Source organism: Centruroides vittatus, unplaced genomic scaffold, assembly GCF_030686945.1.
Source record: "Centruroides vittatus isolate TY-2023 unplaced genomic scaffold, ASM3068694v2 contig_199, whole genome shotgun sequence".
In the NCBI taxonomy this organism is placed as follows: Eukaryota; Metazoa; Arthropoda; class Arachnida; order Scorpiones; family Buthidae; genus Centruroides; species Centruroides vittatus.
In genome coordinates this window covers 591,897-614,289 of record NW_027121224.1, presented here as the reverse complement: position 1 = coordinate 614,289, position 22,393 = coordinate 591,897, and the positions used below count along the sequence as shown (strand labels likewise).

The 22,393-nt window shown below is 29.7% G+C and overlaps 1 protein-coding gene across 1 annotated transcript; it reads right to left on the bottom strand.

The window, feature by feature from the left end:
* Positions 1–570: 570 nt before the first annotated feature.
* On the bottom strand, positions 571–13,094 carry LOC136970462 (peptidyl-prolyl cis-trans isomerase B-like). The gene is made up of 4 exons (XM_067264899.1): positions 12,720–13,094; positions 5,452–5,656; positions 5,200–5,319; positions 571–848 (listed from the first exon to the last, which is right to left on the bottom strand). The coding sequence occupies exons 1-4, from the start codon at positions 12,777–12,779 to the stop codon at positions 655–657; spliced, it is 579 nt and encodes a 192-aa protein (XP_067121000.1). The 5' UTR covers positions 12,780–13,094; the 3' UTR covers positions 571–654.
* Between the last annotated feature and the right edge of the window lie 9,299 nt (positions 13,095–22,393).

Genomic DNA, 22,393 nt, shown 5'->3' with positions numbered 1-22,393 from the left:
AATATTTGCTATTTTCTCGATAATGAGTTTCATCAAGTAACATCTCAAACTAGATAATTTAAATTTAACAAAACAAAAACCTTAAATTCCAGCACAACTATTTACTTTGATAACATTTGAACAATGTTGAAAACATTGGCAATTAAAAATAGTTGTACTGTAATTTAAAAGGTTTTGTCGTCAGATAGAGTTACTTGAGAGTTTTTAGTTCTCAACTAATGAGGTTTTGAATGACAATAACCAAAAGAAAATGGGATATTTTTCTGAAAATAAAATATTATGGAATTATTTCTTTTTTCCACTAAATGATTAAATTACAAAAATTCTAGAACAAACTCTTCAAAAACCAAAATTTATAATTTATTTATAAAATTTAGTTTCTAATTATATTATATTTCTTTTTTACAAAATAAATTTTATATCAATCAATAAAATTATTTGACAACATTTACATTCTATAAAAATATTAAAATGTAAAAAAATCCGATTTTCTATCTAAATAAAAATGAGTTAATTATTCTTGCGCAATTCACATGGTTTTGTTTAGAGAGATCACTGATTATTAAGTGCATTATTATTATTTTAAATATGATTTAGCAAATTATTCAAATATATAAGAAATAAAATTTTTTTAAAAAAAACCTATGTTCAATGTTATACAGGCACAACTCTGGAACTCTTAATTACAACAGTATCAACTGGATGGTCTTCAGAATCGGTTTTCACATTTTCTATTTTGTGAACAATATCCATTCCGTCCAGAACTTTACCAAAAATAACATGATGACCATCTAACCAATTAGTATTGACAGTTGTAATGAAGAACTGGCATCCATTAGTATTCTTTCCTATAAAAAATTTTAATAAATTCAATAAATAAAATCAAACAAATAAACACATTTTCTTTTCTCAATATTTCTATTAACCATAAGATGATATGACTAGAAAAGAAATATGAATACTACAAAAGCAAATTTTATTAATAAATAAAAACACAGCATATAATTATTTTTTATTATAATTCATATACTATTATTTTCTGATTAAATAATCAATTGAAAAGAAAATGTAATAAATAAAGAACTAACAAAAAGATATTTAAAATGTCTATAAAATGATTAAATTCTGAATAATTTTATAATTCAAAACCTTATTTTAAAATGAAACAAAAAATGAATATATTTTAATTAAATATAGACTGTTTTCTTTACAATCTACATCACATACTAACTCATATTTACCAATAGCTTTTAGATTACATAATGTAATGCCAAAAATGAAGTTAATAAATACTTAGTTTACTAGCAAGAGTTAGTTTTATGTAAAATACTATATCATGTATACTTGAGTAATAGTTGATCTCACGTAAAAGTTGACCCCCCTATTTTTGGCCAAAAAATCCAGAATTTTTATAGATCCCGTGTAAAAGCCGACCCAGTATTTTATAGACCACAGGTCAACATTTTCCAGAATTTTTTTCATTGAGAACAAACATGAAAAATATAAAAATCATGTAATTCCAGTTTCATTTTTTTTTAAAATCTGTTATGAAAAATGGACTACTTTTTTGCAACTTTTACTATCACACCTGAAATATGGAAGTTGATTAGAATTTAAATCTACTTTTAAAGTCATACTTTAATCCCCTTGGCATGATAAATTACTACATTGTGCTTCTTAACTGGAAGAATATCACGAGTTATTAAAAAATGAATACCTGCATCTTTACTTGCAAAGAAATCAATTGATTATTTTATTTTCATGTAGACGAAAAATTTTTTAAATTTTGCTTTCCTATAGAAAAACAAGCCTCAATTAAGGGGATTTTTTTCTATAAAAGTGCCAAATGGGTAATATTACTGTAATTCATTGTGTTTTTGTTTTTATTTGTTTAGAAATCAGTTGGGCTATGCTACTGATTTGGTACTTTCGATTCTAGCTTGATTTTCAGCCCCTGAATAGTAGTATTCATGTAATAGTTGACCCATAAATTTGATCTTAAAAAATGGTCTAATAAATTCAACTTTTTCATGAGTATATACAGTATTTAAAACTTTCACACAGTTTATTGCCTTATTTTAAATAAAGAATGAATATACTACAGATTAGAAATGGTTACATTACCAATACTCAAAAATATACATATCTACTATTGAATGTTTTTCTGTGTTAAGAATTTTTATTTCAATTTGTATTCAAAAACAAATTACTTAAACTTTTCAATATATTTGTATACATTTCAGAAATAAAGACTAAACTTATTTGTGACATACTTTAAGACATATTTTATCATATTAACAAGCATTTTTTATTTAAAACTCAACTTTTATTAACTGAAATAAATATAATTAAAATTTTCCCCATATCTTACTAGACAGCAATTTAATTTGGAAGAATATAACAGAATTTCATATGATGATAGTAAATTAAAGTAAAACCAACTAATACCAGAAAGTATATATTTATGATGACAATTGCATATAAAAAAAAAATAAAAACATTTCTGTATAGTCTTAAATTTATAATACGAATGAAACTGAAATAATTTTGAAAAGAACAATAGACATTTTTGTTTTGAAAAAGAGATACTATGTTCAATCAATACCAATGTTTGGGATAAGCAATAAAGGCAATTTTCTGAGGCACCAAATCACTGGATATTTTTCCTCCAAGATAGTGCACATGATATAAACATTTTTCAAGAAAAAAATTTAATAGTTAATAGCAGGGTAATCTATGAACGAAGTTCCATCATTAGTATTGTCCTCTTTTGCTCACATTATGCATTTCTCTAGCAATCTTTTCATTGAATTAGTATTTTTGAGAACTTCATTCATCTTTTACATTATTTTCTCATTATAGTGAATCTAGGGGAATGACAAAATTAATGTTTTCTTAAGTTAATACAATTTATTTATAAACAACTTTGATGTGTTAATTGTAATTTCTGTGCAGAATAAAACAGATAAAAACTAACTACATGCATCAAATAATAAACACTCATTCACAACTTCAGATGGAAAATGACCTTGGAAACAATTGCATCGTTTACTTTAACAGAAGAGAAAAAATGTAAACAAATGAAAAAATAAATTTATTTGATAAAAATTTAACCCGATATAAAATATCTTATAAATTATCAATATAAAATATTTTATATTAGGTTAAATTTTTGGGGGGCAAACATTATAATTTTTAAATATTCTGACAGCAACCCAGACAAAGCCACAAGTTAAAATATAAAAAGCTTTGAATTTAAATTTATTACTTTTTTTGTTTAAAAATAATTTTTAAGTATTATTGCCAATTTGTGCGTAGCTCTCAGAATTTTACTAATAATACCAATTACCATTTTTTTTTTTAGTATAATTTCAGTAAATTAAAAGTAAAACCATATCTGAAGACCAACTTGTCTTCAATAAAAATTTCAATAATTTAGCTTATTGCCAACAGAAAACAAGCCAAATCTTAAAATGTCAGGAAATATAAGATGTTTTGTTGGTATGAAAATGAGTAAGAAAAACTTTCTTCAAGTTTTCAAAATGGCTATGTAAATTTTCTTTGCTTTTGTTCTTTATTATAATTGGTAGAGCAAATTAAAAAAAGAGAGAGTTTAAAAAAAAGCTATCATTTTTTGTATTACTCATTCTCTTTGTTTTGTTTATTTTTAGAAGACTGAGAATGATTTCTTTTTGGTAGATGTTTACATGGATGTGTCCTACCTCAACATCAAAGCATAGCAAAAACATAATTTAAACTTTAGTTCAATCATAATTTAATTTGATATATAATATAACTATAAAGATAGATATTCCTATTTGATTTAATTTTTTATAATAAAGAGAATATTGTATAATCAAAAAGTTATGTTCATTTATTTAAATTACAGTAAGCATTTGTTACTTAAGATTTTATTATTTAATATGCATACTATTGACTTAATTTTTTTCTGATTAGGAGATTTCATCTTGCCTGAGGCTGTGCCCTGACCTGAGCCCTACATAAAATCAACTTAAAATCTCAAAATTGAACCAATTAAATAAAATGATAATTTTTTAACAGAATTTAAATTGATCTCAATATCTCAATTTAAAAATAAAACAATTAAAAAATTTAATTTTATTGTAAAATTAAATTTTTTAATATAATTTAAAATTTAATAGTAAAAGGGTTACAAATAATTACAATCTGTAGCTAAATGTAACTAAATATGTTAATTTCATCAATCTTACTAATACCTTTGTGTTTGTTTATTTGCAATGAATTTAAAAATAAAATTAAACATTCAATATGTAAGTCATTAAATTAATACATTCAGCTTTTCTTTGCTTCTTTTGACAATTTTGACAATTTGAATAAATGGAATTTCTGAGAATATAAATATTATATAAGAACTTGTTTAAATTGAATACAATACATTAATATCATATAAACATAGAAATCATTCCTTGTTTCATTAGTTATTTGTATGTTACTTATTTCAAATATTATAAACATTATATAAACAATAAAGTAGAAAACAGTTAACTTGATTTCAGGGATGACAATCTAGTTAGTCTGAAAAGTTTTGTTTACTAATGTATGATGAGAAAGAAATTAGAGAGATTACTTAAATTGTTTAAAATGACAAATAGAAATAATTATCAGGTAACCAATAAAGTTTATAAATTTTTATATTTTTGATATTATAAAAACCCTAAACTACTTGGTTACCTAATATTTAATTTTAAGAAATAATTAATTTTAGATATGGTATTTAAACTTTTGGAGTAGTTGCAAACTGAATAAAATTTCATGTAATAGTAATAAAGCAATAGATATTACTCTAATTGTGTTAAACATTGAATTTATTTCTAACTTATAATGTTGATTATAAACATTGCTTAATAACAAATATTGCTGTGGCACTAAGATTGACAATTTTCTACAGTTTTATATGATGTGAAAATCAAAAGTAAAGATATGTTGCATTGCATAAAATTTATTCAATGCAGAATGTCTTAATATTATAAATTTGACATAATTCATTCAAGACTTAGATCTGTAGTCAAAATTCATTCTGAAACTGAAAAGCTTTTCTGTTTATATAATAATTAAAGATTAATTAATTAGAATTTTTTAATCTTCTGTAACAAATTTCAAGATAATGCTGGTCAAATTTGAGAACTTAATAAAAGAAAACTGAAAGTAATCTCTTACCAGAATTTGCCATACTTATGACACCAGGATCATGTTTCAAATCTAAATATTCATCATCAAAATATTTAGTTCCAAAGATACTAGTAGATCCACTACCATCTCTGTTTATAATATCACCACCTAAAATTTTTAGAAAAAATTAATAAAAATTTGATATTTAAAATTATTTATTTCCTATTATTATTATTATGACAAAATATTACAAATAATAAGTTAATGATTATTATTATTATTTCAAAAATTACAATTTACCTTGGATCATAAAATCTTTAATTACTCTATGAAAAGTAGATCCTTCATATTTCATTCCATTATAACCTTCTCCAGCAAAAGTTAAAAAATTTTTTACTGTTTTAGGAACTATTTCACCATATAGCCCAAGAACAATTGTTCCAGCATCTTTACCACCAATAGATATACCAAATTCTACTTTATCTGTAACAACAGGAACTTTTTCCTGAAAAAAATTTTTCAATAATAATAAAATGAAAAAAAAGTTACCAGTATAAATTCAAAATATATATAGAAAATTTTAATTTATGTAATGTAAAGAACATGCTTTTTTATATAAACTATAATTGTCAATTGTGTACTGTGTACTTAACTAGGGGCAGTCCAATTATGCTATGTGCACAGTTTTGAACTCTTCCTTCCTTGTGTTACAATGATGTACTTTTGAAAAACCCCCTTCCCTTTAATTACATATACTTCACGTAATTAATTGATGATTCACTGAATGTTTTAATAAAAACTCTTACACTTTTAATTAAAAGACACATCAACTTGAAAATAATGTAAAATATTCCAACAAATGATTCATTTCCAGAATGATTTTAGATGTATCCAGCTATAATTTATATTAAAATGGATATTAATTTTCCTTCTAATTATACCACTGTTTATATCGAATATAATCTATCTAGAAATGCATATCTAATTAATATTGCCTTAATAATCTATTTAAAAAGTTATTAAATAAAGAATAATTTCATTTTATATTATATGTTTTGTTTTATTATAAAAGAGTGTGTCATTATAATTATTTATAATGACCTTTTTTTGTGAGAGTAATGTGTTGAACAATTTTGCTTAAATTGTTAAACACATTATTCTCTCCCTGCTTGCCATATCAGAAATCCTGACGTCGGCAAGCACCTGGCACAGGTTAATAAGTGGTTAGTCAAGGCGCCAAGGTGTATCCTGGGGGAAGTTATAACCAGAGTGGTTCCCCGTTGCCTTCTCCGGAAACACATTACTATATATAATATATTAAAACTAATTTTGAATTAAAATTTTAGTGGTTTGCATAAAGAAGAAATTTAAATAATCAATTAAATACAGAAAATTATTAATATAAAACAAATATTAAAAAATATTTTAAAAACTTATAAACCCTTTCAGTGTTTCATGTTAATTTGAAAAACATTAAAAATATATTTAATAGCCACAACTTTACTCAGAAATTTCTAATGTTGAAAATTACTTCAATTTAAATGTGTTCAATTCCTTCAATTCTGTTGATATTAATTATGTAAAAGTTTAAATGGTTTCTTTCTAGACAAACAATTCTTTATTAAATCAACTGACACAAAAGCCTAAATACCAGCAAAATTTCACTTACTTCTAGGCTTTTGTGTCAGTTGATTTAGTACATTTTAACCAGCATTTAGTGTCATCTATTCTTTATAAATTAAAGATCTTTTGGATTGTTAACCATCCAGCATCAAAATCAATGAGTGGTGTAAATATTATAGGGAATATTTAAAAAGTAAATAAAACCAATCCCAGAACTATATGCATTGGATTGGAAATCATTGTACAGAAACATTGAAACTATCAAAATTGGTATTTTATGTAGAGTAAGACTGAATATATACATCCATGATTATGCATACACAAAGACATGGGCAAATTCTGACAAAAATTTTTAAGCAAGCTGAAAGTTATAATAGGATTACTGGGCCTATCTCTAGCACTAAACAATAGGCAGAAATGTTATTTGGTGTGAATAAAATAACATTTAGCAACAATGTATGCAGGGGCAGATTTAGGTTTTTTGAGGTCTAGGGCTTATTGAAGTCTGATGGGACTCCATTTTTTGTTAGATCAAGAATCTTTAAATTGGGGTTTAAAATTCGTTTTTAATAACATCAAAATCAGAGTTGAAATATATTTATTTATAAAATGGCATTGAATGACAACTTTATCAGAAAAAGTTGTCATCAAATGCCTAAAAGATCTAGATATAGTCAAATCTAGAAATCGTATATACTTCTATACAGGATATTAACACCCACACTGGAAAACTTACTCGAATTCCTGTGTTGAATAGATATTATAGATAGTCCCTGAAAACCAGGGACACCTGGTCACCCTGTTTCCATATTTGCTTGTTTTCGACGTTGATCGTAGACTCAATATTTAAATAAAACAATTTCATTAATATTAATATATCATCATCAATTTATAGATGAATGAATGAATGAATAAATAAATTTTTAATAAATAGCTAAAGTTCATCAATTTTAGACCCGTTTTCACTGAGTCTTAAATACGTCCTGATTTGAATTGTAAAATGTCTATTTTAGAACTGGAGTCAGTAACCTCTATATGTTGGCAGCATATTCAAGTTGTAACTTTAAACTGCACATTATATAGGAAAAAAATGACAAATTGTACTCAACTGTTTGTTTATTGTTCGACAGTGTACAAATAGAAATTTTTTTTATAAATTTGATTTTCAACATCAGATGAAAAAAAATTCAATTTTGAAAATGGACAGGATGAGGACTGATTATTCTATCACTTTATAGAATGCAAACCAAATTTCCATGAATAGTTCAAATATAGATCATAATAATACAAGCAATTGTTTTGCTTCCACCCTCTCTCGACTTCATTACAGATAATGTATACCTGTAGTAAGTAAACTGAAGCTGATAATTAAATTGAAATTGAATAGAGTATTGGCAATTTAGCTGGATTAAATTAGTAATAAAAATTCACTGATTTACTGATCAAGAAAATTGACAACACAAAGAACACAAACAAGAGATGTTATTTGTATTTGAATGTTATCAGATACGTATTTTAAAATTTAAAAATGAAGTATAGTACACATCGTATGCAAGTGTATCCATTAATCTGAAAGCAATATTCTTTGATAATTGCTATTTCAAATGATAACGTACATTACTTGAAACATCAATGCATTGGTTGTTTTATTGTAAAAGCAAGAAAAATTAAAGCTAAGTAATCAACATAAAATTTCAATAAATTTCCTCCAAATAATGTATTTTTTAATAAACATTTCCTTTAAATTTCAATAATTTAATTTATATACTCGGAGCTATATAAATCTATATAAATGTCAATGGTGCTAAAATTATAAAACAAATTTGATTTGTAAAGATTATATTAGGAAAAATTGATGAAATTTGAGAATTTATTTTGTGATTGCTTTTTACCCTGTTCTTACAAAATAAACCTCAAATTCATAATTACCAACTCATTAAGTGATCAAATTTGATTAAACTACTTGAAATGTATAAATACTGATCAATATGGTGAGCACTTTGTTTCTGAATGAGCAACAATGTATTGCTTTAACTGGTTTAATAAGCAGCATTTGCTGTTAACTATCAAATAATTCAAAATGTATTCACATGCTACAGTGTAACTTCTTGTTGAGAATATCATATCATATAAATATATTATTGTGAATAAATGTGGCCACAATAATGTATTTTTTTGATGAGAAATGATATATTTTTTGTCAAATATCTCACAGGCAATAAAAATGTTTACCAATTATATTGAATTTGATGTGGCTTGTATACATTGAAAATAAACAAGGAAGTGGCTATTTATAGTTATATATATAAACTAGCAGTTTATATATATAACTACGGACAGGGAAACATAACAGGGAAAAAAATAAAACCAGCAAAGATGAAGATTTGATTCTTTTGTACTTCTAACCCTTCTATTATATTATATTATAGTATTTGATTTATATAACTACGAATGTTATCTTACGTAAGGGTTTAAAATACAAAAGTGTCTAATGTCATGCATTTTAAAAATTCTTTAAATTGTATACAGTAGAGTGATAAATAATTTTTAAAATGAATTAGATTGGTCACTTGATGTGATAAACCCTTACATAAGATAACCTTCATAGTTATATAAATCAAATACTATTAAAAAACAAAAACCGTAATGTTTCCAGCAATAAAAACTATTTAATAATAACGTTTTCGACTGTTTTAAACGAAAACATTATTATTAAATAGTTTTTATTGCTGGAAACATTACGGTTTTTGTTTTTTAATAGTTTATCTTTCCAGTACTGGTTTAATTATTAAATCAAATACTATACTATAATAAATATTAAAATGAAAACCATATAAAACGTTTGGTTTTTTCAGCCTACCATTATCATGTTTATCACGATACTCAAATGGTACAAAATGGCACAATTTCATTGGTCAAGTAGACACCAATTGAAAACGTATCTTAAATTTTTTCAGGTATCATAATTTTTTTCTCTTCCTCTAAGAAACTGTTCCATTCACAGCCAAATATCAAATGGTCATCTGACAACGAATCAAATTTCATGAAAAACAGACCAAATATTTAAACTTGGCACCCTCAAAAACCACTTAAATCATATTTTGTGCAGGCTGGTAACCTCATATTTTGTATTTTCCAATCCCAATGCAATCATACTGCTGGTCTGATAGAAATTTGGACCATTGTGGAAGGGGGTTGAAGTAATTTGACCAAAAGTATTAATTAGTAGTGGTTGGTCAACCACTACTAATTAATACTGGTCTATGTTAGAATTAGTTTGGTTTATTTGGTTACTGCAACATGACATGAGCAATCTGCTGGGAGATGCATCCCAGGAAAACTTTTATGGGAAGCTGGACCCTATTTAGGTGAAAAAAACCCCAGAAAACTCCATGTGGCCAGCCTGTTTGCCATGCCTGAACCCACGACTAACTACCAGAGTTTGGTGGTTTTATTCACTCGGCTACCGGAGGGCACTTATTAGAATTAAAAAAACACTGTTCAGAAATGAGAAAACCCGAGTTGTTAGATGTGGAAAATTCAATACTTATAGATTTTTCATAGGGTAACACTTTCGATTCCACGCAGGAAAGTGTTACATGCTACCTGTCACAGTAATTATATACCACGTCTATTTTGCGATATATCATTGTTGCAGTAATTAAGTGAATATAATTATATATATTTTATGAATTTTAACATTGAAAAAATCCAGCAACGAGTTGCTTAACTTTCCGTGAACTATTATAAAATGGCAAAAAACTTAATTTTGAGAATAGGAATGGGTTTTATAAAAATTTGTAAATGCTAGTAATGAGTAAAATTGTCATTAAGTCCATCCAACCCTACTGGAGATATGACGCACTATCCTCTTTTCTCTCTATCCCCTCAACCTTTAATCACCAAAATTTAATAGCATCAATCTCCTTAATAAACAAACCTCCCAGCAAAATCTCAGAAATATTTGACAAAATGTACAGGAGTTATTAAGCTTCAAAGAAGATAAACAAAATCATACCACACAAAAAAAAAAAACCACACTAAATTTTTTTTACATTTCTTGATGTTTCAAGGTCCAGAGTCCAAAAAATGTAAAAGTCTGGTGAGTCATTTCTTTTTGACCAATCACCATACTTTCCCTCTTATATATAACAGAGGCAGAAAAGTAGAAAAGTAAATTCACTTTCAATTATGATTATTGTTATTATTTTACCTCTTTTCACTGTGTAGGAACTAAGAAGGTCTTTTAATCAAGCCCATTGTGGGTTTGGCCAGGTCTACAATGAGTGGCTGGGAGGTGAACGACGGGGCAAGACATATCTGGAATGGACCACCCCTGAAAAGTTCCTGGAGTTTTTTTGACCTGTCGTGATTCATTCCAAAGTCCCCCAAAGCAGTAAGCTAGCATCTTAACCACTCACTTGTCAGCCATACGATCACCCACTTTCAAGTACAATATTATAAAGAATATAAAAGGTTGAATGGTTAAACTTTACAATATTTTTAAAAACGAAAAACTCTTGAAATCATTAAAAAAAATTTTTAAATTAATTTCATTTTTGAAATGAAATTAAGACAAATTATTATGTGCTGGATATAATTTTAAAAGTAAAATTAATAAACCTTGTTTTATAAAAGCAGATATATATGAACTGAACAGCTTAATTAACTAAAATGTTTAGTTCCTATGATTAACATTTTATTAGGTTTGTATAAAAGCATTTATACACACTTAATAAAAAGTTAAATTTAGGTCAAGACAATTGTTGAACTCAGAACCAGATGGCCAAAGAAATAATGACATCAGCCTGCTGTTGTGAAGAACCAAAGTTAGAGTCCAAGTCAGCTCCAAAATCTTTATGGGCAATTTAACCTAAATATTTTTGATCCATCTCTCACTAGCACCCCATAGTAAGCCTTGTCAAAGTCACAAGGGATATGAAAAAACCCTGTGTTTACAGGATGGAAAAATTTTTAAAAAACTGTTTAATTGTTCCTGTTCTATTAAAGTTTTCTCCTAAACTGAAAATGAATAAAAAAAAGATACTAAAATAACAAACTTAACAATTTAATTTGGTCTTAAATACATTTATTTTGGATCCTACAATAAATTTTAATAAAAACTTGATATTTCTTATAGTTTATTTCAAGTAACTCATTATAAATAAAAGAAAAATTTTTAAATAATTTAGAAGTAATTTTAAAAAACTGTACTTAAGTCAGACAAAAATTTAATGTGATAATCATTAAGTACATTCAGCATTTAATGCATTTGTTGTGATGAATTTCAGTGGAGACGTTTAACAAGTTAAAACTTTCTAAATATGGTCTAGATTAAGAAAAGTGAAGGACAAAAATTTGTTAATGATAGATTTAATGTACTTTGGAATGTAGTAGTGTCTTTTTAAGGCCTTAAAAAAAATATTCAAGTAGTAATCTGGAAGTTGTTAAATGCAAAACACTTACAGTTGCTAACATTAGTTAACTTTTGAACACTAATATGTATATATTTTAATTAACTAAAACTGGTTATCTTTGTCTTATTTTTTACTATTTTAAAAATTATATTTTTCATTTAAAACAATTGATAATTATATTACTTTAAAAGAACTGGTAAGAATATATGCATTATTATAATTAAAATTATAATAAGACAATTTAAAATATATATAAGTTGTGTCGTCCTCAAGATTTCCACAAAGTTATACAAATAAACTGAATTATAAATACCTTTGAACATTTTTCTAAAAGGAAAAACAAGAATTATTATTATATAAAGTAGTTAATATGAAATCGTATTTAAAAAACTTTTATAAAATTAAGAATATTTCACTGAAGAAATTGCAAGACAATAAATTTATCAAAAATTAGGTAAAAAAATAAGTTTAAATGATGATATACATTTACCCAAACTCGTCCTTTGACAAATATAATCGATTATTTACCTTTTGCAAAGAAAACGAAAGTAATATGGAAAAACATAAACTTCTTAATAAAAGCTTCATATTTCTTCACTTAAACTTTCAACTTGGATGATATCCACACCCAGCAACAGAATATTTAAGTAGATAAGTTTTGGGTGTTTCCGGTTCACCCACGTGATGTGCATCGTCATGAAGACAAGATTTGGTCACGAAGGCTGTCACCATCGTTAACACGTGGTTTCTAGCACATCTGGAGTACGGTATATCTGTTACAATAAAGTTGCGATTACGCAGCCTCATATACTGTATATGTAATTTAGTTTTTTTGTTTTTCTTTTTAATATAAATGATGGCGACCGTTCAACTGTTAAGCCTTTCGTTCTCGCAATTGAGCCAGATGAAATGGATTTCCCGTTTCTGTAACACAAGAACGTGCATCAACACACGTTTCCTTTTGTAAATTGCTGCGACATCATGCGGAAGAATTTCGAGTTAAATTGATTCGATATTTAGAACTTTTTTCGGAATTCCTAACTTTAAATGAATTCTTATATTTCTTTCATTATTAAAACAAATAAAAAAAAATAGGTATTATAATTAATCACTTAAATAAATTGACATTAATTATGATATTCCTTTTATTGAAATAAATTAATAAATATTTTATTCAAAAACTCGTGGTTCGCGCGATTCCTGCAGTTTGTAGACCTCTAATAGTTGCAAATTAGGCCTGCAGTTTGAAAAACCTTGCTCTATATACAGTATACAATTTACAGTTGTGAAGGTCACTACAGTCAAAACACCAGATGCGAATAGATGAACTAAGATTGACTATACATTAAGCAAATATACGTATTTTTCAATACCGAATCTATAGAGCATGGGTTTGGGTGCCGAAAAAACGTATTGAAATTTAAGTAAAAATGACTATAAACAGAAATAATTATTTATTTTACACTCAGACTTGGAAATATTTTATTCTGATACATCGTATGTAAAGCATTATAATGTTGCACATGGGATGACGATGCATCAGAACGTTGTAACATCTGTGAAAGTAATACGTTAAACTTCTTTTTTTAATTTCAAGGTTACTTCTATATTAGGCAAATACGTTGCTGATTGTTTAGGTTAGTAAAATTCAATCAATCATCAATGAACTTGAATGCCAGAATTAAAGTGTACTGAATTTCAGTGAAGATAATCCAAATTTAAAGGAGAATTTATCCATACTTTCCGATTTTGTGCTTTCGGTTTATCACATCTTACTCATTTTACTCCATTTACGCACTTGAATTCGATATTAATTTCATTTTCTTTGCAAAAGGTAAATAATAGATTGAATTTAGCAATGGCAGAGTTGAGTAAATCATAAATTTTTTATAATTTTTGATAAATTTATTGTCTTGAAATTTCTTCGGTGAAATATTCCTAACTAATTTTATAAGTTTTAAAATATGATTTCATATTCCTAAATTAATTGTAATAATTCTTTTTTTTTTATTTAAAAAATAATTAAAATATCTATAATTTAGTTTATTTGCATAAGTACAAGGGTTCTTAACCTTTCTTGTTCCATGGATACCTTTTCCAGTCAGGTGAAGGTCACGGATTCCTTCTCGGAATAATGTTTTTCAATATATAAAATTACGAAATAAACCAGTTACATAGAAATATATTTATTAAAAATACAAAACATATATCATGATTTTTTATTTTTAATATATACGCTTTTTTTTTTTTTTTTTTTTTAAACTCTTTCCGCCCTGTGGGCACTAAGAGGGCCTCTTTTAGTAGGCCCATTATGGGTTCGGCCAGGCCCACAATGGGGCGACCGGGTGGTGAGGGACGGGGCCCGACATATCCGAACGGACCACCCCCCGAAAAATTCCTGGGGATTATTCGACCCGTTCGGATTCGATCCCGGGTCCCCCAGAGCGGTACGCTGCCACCTTTACCGCTCGGCCATCCGGCCGTCTACGCTTCTTTCTTAATGCAATAATTAACAGTTTCACGCAAAAACGCAAAATTTTAAAGTACAGTCAAACCTGTTTTTGTGCGGGGGATAGGGACCGCATAAAAGAAAATGCATTAAAAAAATCGCGCGAAACTTCACGAGTGGCTATAAAAAATAGTTTTCGCAACACAATTAAAAAAATATTTTTTTATGCGGTAAATAGGGACCACATAAAAAAAGTCTCACGTAGAAAATAACTCGAAACCGTACGAAATAACTAGGAATTGCTTTTTTAACTCCTTGGGCCTTTTTCTGCAACACCTAATGGGGAAAAAATCCACTAAGAATTTTAATTTTTATATTAATTAATTAATTCCACTTAAATACGAATCTAACATTAATAAGTTAAAAATAATCGTTAAAAATGATTTTATTTGATAAATATAACTGCAGGAAGTGTTATTTCATTTAACAAGGCGTGAAATTTCACACCTGCAGTCTAAAGCTGGAGGGGAGCTAACTTACCGCATCTGTTCAAATATAACATAATATTTATTATTTTTATGCTATTAAAATGAGAGGGGACCGAAAAAAACGTATGAGAAAAAAATTTTACTGAATAAAAAATGAAAAAACCTGCTGATGTCATAGAAAACATCCAATAGAGTTTTAAAAAATTTTACAGGAGTCAATTATGTTCCAATTTGATTGAAATTTTCATATACAGCACAAAAAAAAATCGCACAAAACAAATCGCACAAATAAAAAAATCGCACAAAACAAGTCGCACAAAAACAGGTTTGACTGTATTAATGAGCGTAGATTTTTCGAGATATGCAACAACTATAATGTGGTATGAAAATGTCTGTTGCTCTTATTGTTGAAGTAGATTTGGCTAATACTACTGTAATTAATAGCATAATAGCATAATTTTAATAGTAAAGTGATGTTTGATTAGAGTAGAGAATGGTGAAAATTAAGATAATGGGTTGATTTTTATTAACTTTCTATGGACCTCTGGTTAAGAACCACTGTCCTATTAGAATTCATTTCGAGCAGTTTTAAATACAGTAATATAAACAAACAGATTAATTAAATAAAATCAGTGGTGTTTTGCTTTTAAATAAATGTACCGGAACACTCTCAATAACGAACAAAAAAAAAAAAAAATGTCAAGAAAAGTCCGGGCTTCTGGTCACCCTAGTTATAAAGCACCTTTATCGCATCTTCAATTTTCACTGTAAGATACTCTCAATGTGCAGTATAACCTAGAGTACCTAGATATCAGAGTAGCGACACACGAGTCATCGCCGCCATGTTCTGTCGAGTGTCATCATGTGGTCTATGGGTTTACATTAAGAAACGACGAATTTTTAGTTTAATAAAGCATTTTAACGAATAAAGGCTTTATTAAACTTAAAAAAAATCGTTATTCTTGAGGTACATACGTCGCAAAATTATCTCTAAATACTTATTTTTTCATCTCAGTTTATCGGATATTTTAATAATGATGTTTTTACTTGCCATTTATAAGTTTTAAATAAGTTTCTTTGTCAACGTGTTTCTTCGTTATTTACTGTAAGCTTAACTTCAACCATGGTAGCCGCCATCTTTAATCTCTTTTATCCGATCAAACGATCCTACCCTCCGCTCGGATTAGTTTGATCGTGATCCAGTTGATCCTAGATGGCGTTTGTATACGCAAATAAAGATTGATCGGATCGCAGTAGTTCCTTTGTATACGCGATTTGAACGATCGAAGTGATCTTGGATCAGTTTGATTCCAAAAGTATATGCGCCCACGCTTGCCTTCTAAATATCCTGCTAGCAATTTGCTTCTTTTAAGGAACTGACATAACATCATTGTGCACGAAGATATCCACTGTTTAGTTGACCAATACTAGATGATCTCATCCTTACGGGCCCCGTCCCTAACGCCTTTGTGGGCCTGGCCGAACCCATAATAGGCTTGCAAAAAAGAGGCCCTCTAGTGCCCACAGGGAGGAGAGAGTTTAAAAAAATCACATCCATTCACTTATATATCAAACACCTCTCATTTGAACAAAATGAAATACCAAATACAGTGCTTCCCACAAATCCAACCCCTGGGTCCTCGTCCCGGGAAGTGAAAACGTCAATTTAAAGATTTTAAAACTTTAAATTGACGGCCGAAGGCTCTGGTGCTCAATTTTCTGGTGCCGATTGCCATATTAAAAAATTTCCTGTCCATGGAAATTAGACATCGTTTTCTTATTTAGATAAAATTGTAACGGTATAGAATATGAAAGTAATGCTCTATAAGATATTCGGGGAACGGCCGGATGGCCGAGCGGTCAAGGTTAGCAGCCTGCCGCCCTGGGGGACCCGGGATCGAATCCGGACGGGTCGAAAAATCCCCAGGAATTTTTCGGGGGGTGGTGCATCCGGATGTGTCGGTCCCCGTCCCTCACCGCCTGGCCGAACCCATAATGGGCTTGCTATAAGAGGCCCTCTTAAGCCCTGGTCACACTACGCGATTTCCAGCCGCGCGGGCAACTGCAACCGCAACGGCTGTTCCCGTTAACTAGTAATCACCCCTCGAAAACCGGCGCGACTGCAACCGCAACTAGAAACAAAAAGTTTGTTCTACTCGCGACGGTTGCAAACGCGCATCCAATCAGAAAATGTCTTTGTGCCACGTCATAATTTGTGTTCTTTATTTGTCAACATATCTTGATTATAACATTTATATTAACTCAGTTTCAGTACATTTAAATGCTATATTTGATATAAATCAAATATGAATTTATAAAAGTTATTGTTAGATTTATTTTAAAAAGTTTGATTACTTTTAATAATATACAATTGAATAAAATAAATGCTTATATAAAAGAAAAAATATATCGTTTATAAATGAATTAAATCATTCAAGCTTTCCTCTAAACAACACTTACCCTCCAATATTCACTTTTATATTGATAAATAGCATCCAAAACTTCTGGGATAATGACCAATATCGAATTATGGGCCACTCTAAATTTGTATATCAAATTACGAAACGTTTCTCCTAAATCATATATAAGTATAAATTATATTCATACGGATATATCCCCTATAGCCTTCGGCATCCGAAAGCCTTAATTCATTCATCAGCTGGTGAAAGCACGATTGTTTAGCCCGTTGATTTTCATTTCGCCAAGTTTTAACCCAGCATAAACGTTTTTTTTTTTTTATTTTTCTCTTCGTATATTCTCGCCATCTCTAACAAAATTAGCGCCTTTTTTCTTTTATTCATTCCAGAAAAGGAACTGCTTGCTATTTTAATAAGAAATGTAGCTAAAATTCCGTAAATACTCCGAAGTAAAACGTAAAATGTCGGTAAACTCACGAAAGTAGACAAAAACAAGCTACTGTAGTTTTATTGGTTTATTATAGGGTCACGTGTTTCCGAGTTGCAACGTCAACGAACAATGTATGACCACGAGAAGACGCGCGCGACTCGCGCTTGTTGCAGTTGCGGTCGCCTGCGCGGCTGGAAATCGCATAGCGTGACCAGGGCTTTAGTGCCCACAGGGCGGAAAGAATTACAAAAAAAAAAGATATTCGGGGATACTATAGATTACCACCTATGGAATTTCGGAACTTTGAGTATATATCTGAACTGAGGGGACCGAGACGAGTTCAATGATACCCTACTTTTGGACCGGAGACGAAAAATAAGAAAGTTATCATAGGTTTTAAATTATCATACTCTTTTAATGCTTTCATGCAGACGGCACCGTAGTTGCTAGTGCTGCCATCTCGCGGTAAAGTCTGCAAACAAATTAAAAAAAGCACTCTGAAAGGCAAGAAATTGCACGAACAGTCGAATGCCACTTCCTTTTTTTTTTCTTTTATCAATAACTACCGTGAATCAATAACTAGTGACGTTAAACAATCGGCGGCCTGCCAGCGGCTCCCCTCCCGGGGTGAGTCCGACGGGAGCACAAACAGTCGAACGCCATTTCTTTTTTTCCTTTTGTTCAAGCATCGCGACTCCCGATCGCGATAGCGCGGTCGGCTAGTACTACGAGCCGACCGCGAGCGATAGCGATACTGAGGAGCCGTAGCCTCCGAGGTCGACGAGTGCGAGGGTGTGCAAAAAGGACTTAACTCGAACTGTAGACGATCAGTGTGCTCGTGGATCAACATCTGCCTTTGTTGAAGGTATATATGGCCGAGTGCCAGATTGCCTGTTAAACACGCGATAGGCTTAGTGGAGAGAGCGACGTGACTCCCGATCATCGCGCGATCGCCGAAAAAGTATAATAACTTTCTTATTTTTTGCCTCCGGCCCAAAAGTAGGGTACCGTTGAACTCGTCTCGGTCCTCTGAGTTCAAATATATACTCAAAGTCCCGAAATTCCATAGATGGTAATCTATAGTACACCCAGATAGGCTTATATATAATAAAGTTTCATAATTTTTAAATTATATCTGAAAAATTTTTGACTACTGTAAGCTGAGACGTAATTTGGTAATGAACGATGAAACGTAGATGTGTAACATTTAAATAAACCTGCAACTTTGTGCTCTGGCCCTTGTATTTGAAATCTTTCGAAGAAATTCATGCAAAAAAATTCCGGTTAAAGATTCAAATTGTTGGAATTTTGTTGCTAAGTATACAAGTCGGTCTTGTCATCTGAAGATTGTCAGTTAAGCGAAATAAAAACATTGATTTGAAGTATAGGTTTTTCACTGCTAAATTGTACATTTTATTACAATTGAATATCTTCTGTCCCCAGATAAATATACAATTGAAATCCGAAACTGATGCAACTGAGTGACAGGATTAAATTAGTTTGGTGGGATAATGCAATGCAACACATGGTAGGTCTGTCAAGGGCAGAGTCGATAGATATACCGGTCTTTCATCTACCAATAGTTGATATGCTACGAAAGTGGAGTAATAAATATTTCTGCCACTTCGAGCGCTATAATCGCTTTGTGGCGTAAGCTAGGCTCGAACAACTACAGTAAAACATTCGAAATTCTTTTTAAAGATGGCATTTTTCTCCTTTTTAACTCATATATTGCTATTGTCTTTTTAAAAGACTATTTGTAAATACTATTTTAATTCGGTTTTGAACATTATTTATTCATAAATGTTGCTAATATTTATAATTCTATTAACTCACTTTCATGATTTTTAGACTTTAAATTGATTGGAAAATTTGTTTTTGCTCATAATTTGGATTCATTTTTAAATATTTTTGGGAGTTTTCATTACGGGTAAGAAAAGATAGTAAAAAAAATTATAATTAGCCCTATCTATACATTATTAATATGGGAGTACTCACTACTGGCCAAGCAGTCTTCGTACCCTGAACACTGGGAGTTCGGTCGTGGGTTCGTGCCTCTCTCGGACGGGCTGGCCACGTGGAATTTTCCAGGTTTTCTCCACGTCTCTAACAACTAAATAGGGGCCAGTTTTCCTTAAAAAGACTTCCCGGAAGGCACCCTCCCTAGGCAGATCGCCCAAGTGTTACATTGCCATAACTGTACAAACAAACAATATTAATATGGGATACCCTCGCTGAATTCTTTTTGAGTCAGGAAGAAAAGAGATTTATGAGAGTTAAATAAATTTAATTATGGATATGTATAGAAATGTTTGAGAAGTGTTGGGATAGGTTAAGTTTTACAAAAAGGAGATTTAGAGTGGATTTTGGAGTGTGTCAAGGTTTAACTTTAAGGTTATTGCAGGATGCAGTAACAAAAGAGCTATTCTAAATGTTATTTACAATTGATATTGTTTATTAATGAGATAGAAGGTAATTAAAGTTGAGCCAAAAAAAGGTAGCAAACGATTGGAGTGAGGAGAATTAAAAGTCAATTTTCATATTTACAGACATGTTACTTGATATTCATATATATATATATACGTGGTACGATCCAAAAGTTCGGAGACTGCATTAATCTATAACAACAAAAGCATGTATTTGAAGTTACAACGTATGAAATGGTTTCTACCAAACTACCTCTACGTGTTCAGGTTAATTTCACCCATGTCATGTGATTAAACCGCGAGCGCTGCTGTTTTTTCCGAAGATAGTTACCTTTGTTCTGCGACGTAATAAAAGTGGAATTTCAAGAACAACCTCCAACATTAAATTTTGTCAGCGTTTAGGTAAAACACCTACGGAGACTTTAAAATTGCTAAGAAAGGTGTACGGTGATTCTACCATGGCCAAGTCGAAATGTTGGAGGTTGTTCTTGAAACTGCACTTTTATTACGTCGCAGAACAAAGGTAACTATATTCGGAAAAAAACTGCAGCGCTCGCGGTTTAATCACATGACATGGGTGAAATTAACCTGAACACGTAGAGGTGGTTCGGTAGAATCCATTTCATACGCTGTAACTTCAAATACATGCTTTTGTTGTCATAGATTACTGCAGTCCCCGAACTTTTGGATCGTACAGTACCACGTATATAGACCAACATATAAACAAGGAAAGATGTCAGAGTAGGCTCTCAACAATTCTGCCTTCATATTCTACTTTCAATGGTGTAGAATATCTTATAAATTACTAAAATATATTGACACAATGTGAATGTGTCAAAAACACAAAGTGTATGACATTCCAAATACTTTTTATTATTACTGAATCAAATAAAATTCTGTACTTCTTGTAGTATTAAAATTAATAAATTATTTGAAAAAAATACAGTTTGCCATTATCTTAGTTAAATTTATGTGGCTGCTTAGGCCTAAATGCAGAAGATAAGCTATGGTTTTCCCAATAATATTGTCATAGATAAGCAATGAAATACAATATAGAAAAATGCAAATACATCTATTTATTAAACAGACATACTGTATACAGAAAGAGAAAATTATGTACAAAACTTGCATACACAACACGTAACAATATAACAGTTTTAAATTGAGACATTTAAAAAATTAACTCAATTTAAAACTGTAAATAAAAATTAAAAAATATTAAAAACTGACAAATGTGAAAGGCAATTGGAAAAATTCGAAGGATAAGTAAGCATCCCGTGTTAGTTGCCATTTTCCATCGGAAATCTCAACTCTTTTGCCCTCAATTATATGCACATAATTCTTAATAAGAAATTTTCAACAAAATGCATTAAAAATCAATTTGCGATTTTCTTGAGTTGTTAATCTTTCGAAGAATTATACGTTTCCACTTATCTAACTGATTCGGAAGTGATATAAAAAATAATGCCACTCCTCACCAGATTAACACCCAGTCACAAAACACTTATTCGGCATGCTGCTGTTTCTTTTTCTCGTAGAAAAAAAATGATAAAAACGCTTGAAAATGGCAAAACTACCTACTAAGCAAATAGATAAACCAACTTCTTTCCGCAAAAAAGATTCGAGCACCAGCTATAGGTAATCTGACACATTAACTATAGAATATAGCTGAGAGATCAGTATATCTATCGACTCTGCCAAGAAGGAATACTGCCTGGAAAGACTATTATTGGGAAATGGTTCCAATTTAGGTGTTAACGAGCTGCAATTTTTAATCATATTCTTAATTTATTCAATTAAAAATATATGCTTTCCACCTGAAATTAGTAGTGGCTTGCCCCTGTACATCATACTTTTCTTGTTAGCAATGGAGTCGTGTCGATAATCTGTTTTCAGGGAAAAATTGAATTGAAATAACGTGACTTCCGGTTTACATCGGACGTTCGTATATAGTTAATCGGAGCCTCCTGCCCCTAAGCTTTCTATATCATG

Bases quoted from the DNA above. Each gene is read 5' to 3' on its own strand.
- LOC136970462 (XM_067264899.1), bottom strand. From the start codon at position 12,779: ATGAAGCTTTTATTAAGAAGTTTATGTTTTTCCATATTACTTTCGTTT. The intron at 5,657-12,719 runs GTAAATAATCGA...AATTTTTTTCAG, and splicing joins TTTCGTTTTCTTTGCAAAAG to GAAAAAGTTCCTGTTGTTAC. The intron at 849-5,199 runs GTAAGAGATTAC...AATTTTTTATAG, and splicing joins CATAAGTATGGCAAATTCTG to GAAAGAATACTAATGGATGC.